Below are 3,574 nucleotides of genomic sequence, written 5' to 3'. Positions count from 1 at the left end.
TGATTGGCACTTGTCGGCATAGATCTTCTGCGGACTCTGTGTTGTACGAAGTCTACCCCGAACCTATTGTATCAACTATGTCGTCTTGATTACCACCTAAGCACTCCCCATGACTCGCTGACCGACCTCACCCCAATAGATCGGGGTCCTGCACTTCCTCCCATATAGCATCTCAAAATGAGGTCGATTAATGTCGGCGGTATAACTGTTGTTATACGAAAACTCCGCCAAAGGGAGATACGTATCCCGACTCCCACTAAAATCCAATACGCATGCCCGAAGAATATTCTCCAAGGTCTGGATAGTTCGCTCACTCTGTCCATCAGTTTGCGGGTGGAAATTCGTGTTGAAATGTAGACAAGCACCCAGCTCCACATGAAACCTGTTCCAAAACCCTGGAAGTAAGCTACACATCCCTGTCTAAAACCACTGAAATCGGCACCCCATGTCGTGCCATAATGTCCCTGATGTAGATATTGAACAGCTCCTCCGTCGAAATACTCTCCTGAATTGGGATGAAATGTGTGCTCTTGATCAATCGATCAACTATGACCCATATTAAATCCACCCCGCGAGTCGTCTAAAGCAACTTCGTGATAAATTCCATCGTAATCTCTTCCTATTTCCAAACGGGAACTTCCAACGGCTACATTTTTTCGTGGGGTCGTTGATGCCTGGCCTTGACTTTCCAACAAGTCAACCACCTCTCCACATACCAGGCCGCATCTCGCTTCATGCATGGCCAACAATAGTCGGGCATGAGATCCATATACATTTTTATCGCTCTGGGATGAATAGAGAATCTTGACTTGTGCACCTCCTCCATCAAAACCTGATGCATACCACCCAAATACGGAATCCACACCCTCCAATGAAGGGTTAATAACCCCCATCTATCATAATCAAAGGAAGCAACCTGACCCACTATACGCTCACTCTTCCGGTGCCCTTCCTTCATAGCCTCAACCTGATCCACTCGAATCTGCTCTAATAGTGGGGCAATAATCACTGTCATCCTCACACACATATCTCTTATCAGAGTTGCGACCGCCTTGCAGCTGAGAGCATCGACCACCACATCAGCCTTCCCTAGGTGATAAAGGATCTCACAATCATAATCCTTCACCAGATCCAACCATCTACGCTGCCTCATGTTCAAATTCGACTAATCCATCAAATACCTCAGGCTCTTGTGATCCGTGTAGATAGTACAACGGACTCCATAAAGGAAATGTCGCCAAATCTTAAGGGCAAACATCACATCCCCTAACTCCAAATCGTGTGTAGGATAATTCACCTCATGAGGCTTCAGCTGCCTCGAAGCGTAACCAGCCACATGACCCCGCTACATCAACACTGCACCCAAACCCGTGATCGACACGTCGCAATAAACCACAAAATCCTCAGCACTCTCCGACAAGGTCAGAATCGGCGCCTCACACAATCTCTATCTCAAGGTCTCAAAAGTTGCCTGCTGCTCAGGCCCCCAACAAAACATGACAATCGTCTTCGTTAACTCGGTCAAAGGAACCGCTATATTGGAGAAATCCTGAATGAATCTTCGATAATAACTTGCCAATCCAAGGAAACTCCAAATCTCATATGGAGACCTCAAAACCTCCCACGTCATCATTTCCTTGGCCTTGTCCAGATCGAACATAATACCGTTTCGGTTGACAAGGTGCCCCAGAAACTGCACCTCACGGAACCAAAACTCACACTTTGAGAACTTCGGATACAGTCTCTCCTTCCTCAGAGTCTCGAATACCTCCCTCAGATGCTCCACATACAGCTCCATGGTCTTGGAATAAACCAGGATGCCATCAATAAACACAATCACAGACCGATCCAACATAGGTCTAGATACGCGGTTCATGAGATCCATAATGCGGCTGGAGCGTTGGTGAGCCCAAAAGGCATCACCACGAACTCGTAATGACCATAACGAGTCCGGAAGGCCGTCTTCTCCGCATCCTCCTCTTTGACCCTCATCTGATGATAACCCGAACGCAGATCAATCTTCGAAAACCAAGATGCACCCTGGAGCTAGCCAAATAAATTGTCAATCCTCGGGAGTGAATAACGCTTCTTCAAAAATAGCTTATTCAGCTCCCAATAGTCGATACACATCTGATGCGACCCATCCTTCTTCTTCACAAATAGGATCAACGCTCCCCATGGCAAACTACTCGGCCGAATAAATCCCTTATCTAACAGCTCCTGCAGCTGTGTAGACAACTCCTACATCTCTGGAGGTGCTAACCGATAAGGTGCTTTGGCTATCGGAGCCGCACAAGGAACTAAGCCAATCAGAAACTCCACCTGCCTCTCCGGAGGCACTCCTGGAAATCCTCCGAATATACATCCAGGTACTCCGAAACAATCGACACATCGCCCACAGTCGCCTTACCCTTCTCCCGGGTATCCATAACATAAGCAACAAATCCGGAACAACCATGTTGAAGATAGCGTCTGGCCCTGGCTGCTGAACATAGAACCGTCCCACATTGAACACCCTCTCCCTGAATCACCAAACCTCCCCCACTTGAGGTCCGAATAGGCACCAAATGTTGCTCGCAATCAATCACATCCTCATTGGGGCTCAGACAATCCATCCCTATAATAACCTTGTTCTCACGCATGGGAATAAGTACGAAATAAATCGGGTACCGCTTGCTAAACAACTCCAAAACACAACCCCGATGAACCCTCGATACTCGCACAGGACGATCATCGGCAATCTCAGCCTCTGATGGATAATCCATCTCCCCTGGGGCATCGACAAATCTCTTGTTGAGCGCGAGAGATACAACAGATCGAGTAGCCCCCGAATCAAACAGAACCAAAGCAGATATATCGTTCACATGGAACGACCCTAAATGCCAAAACAAAATATAAGCAGGTAAATTAACATAAATAAATTGATAAGGAGAAGATACATACCCGACACCACATCTGGTGTTGCACGAGCCTCCTCGGTCGTCAGCTGGAATGCCCTGCTCCTCCGCCTTGTACTTTCGGCTATTTGTAATCCGCAAAGTCGTCGGAGCGGGTGCTACAACCGGTCCCCTTTCTGCTAAAATCAGGAAATTGGCCTTCTTATGGCCCCTCTGATTGCAATCAAAGCAAAACATATTAGATACATGGGTGGTGGTAGTGGCAGTGCAATCCCTGTTGAAGTGACATGTTCTGCCGCAATTGAAGCAGCCAGAACCACCCACCCTGTATGTGCCGCTGTTCGTCTTGATGCACTTGCCATAGCGGCCCCGGTCATGCTGGCCACTCGACCTCGAGTCAAAAACCTTAGGCCTCTTTCCCGAACCCTCTGAACTCTGAACCTGATCTGGCTTCTTCTTCCTCCCCATCTCCAAGTCAATATCCCTCTCTCTAGCTCGCGCTATCATATCATCCAGTGTCTTGCAACTGGATCTACTCACAAACTGTCTAATATCGCTCCTCAACATCTCATGATATCTCGCCTTCTTCATCTCCTCGTTTGCTACATACTGCGGAACCAGTAAAGCCCTCTCTCGGAACGTAGAAGTAATCTCTACCACCGTGTCAGTAGATAGAG

At 47.8% G+C, this 3,574-nt stretch overlaps 1 protein-coding gene across 1 annotated transcript; it reads right to left on the bottom strand.

Moving 5' to 3' along the window:
• Window positions 1-2,309: 2,309 nt before the first annotated feature.
• LOC145113974 (uncharacterized) lies at window positions 2,310-3,365 on the bottom strand. The gene is made up of 2 exons (XM_079050002.1): window positions 2,996-3,365; window positions 2,310-2,875 (listed from the first exon to the last, which is right to left on the bottom strand). Exons 1-2 carry the CDS (start codon window positions 3,363-3,365, stop codon window positions 2,310-2,312), a joined length of 936 nt encoding a protein of 311 aa, XP_078906128.1.
• Between the last annotated feature and the right edge of the window lie 209 nt (window positions 3,366-3,574).

The sequence above is a fragment of the Lactuca virosa genome, chromosome 5 (assembly GCF_052849685.1).
Source record: "Lactuca virosa cultivar CGN04683 chromosome 5, Lactuca_virosa_CGN04683_v6, whole genome shotgun sequence".
NCBI classification, from domain to species: Eukaryota; Viridiplantae; Streptophyta; class Magnoliopsida; order Asterales; family Asteraceae; genus Lactuca; species Lactuca virosa.
The sequence above is the reverse complement of the archived record's forward strand: the minus strand, read 5'-3'. Positions and strand labels throughout refer to the sequence as shown.

Excerpts from the sequence above, each read along its gene's own strand:
- LOC145113974 (XM_079050002.1), bottom strand. The coding sequence starts at position 3,365 with ATGGGGAGGAAGAAGAAGCCAGATCAGGTTCAGAGTTCAGAGGGTTCG. Across the intron at positions 2,876-2,995 it reads GTACAAGGCGGAGGAGCAGG|GGTCGTTCCATGTGAACGAT; the intron begins GCATTCCAGCTG and ends TTTGGCATTTAG.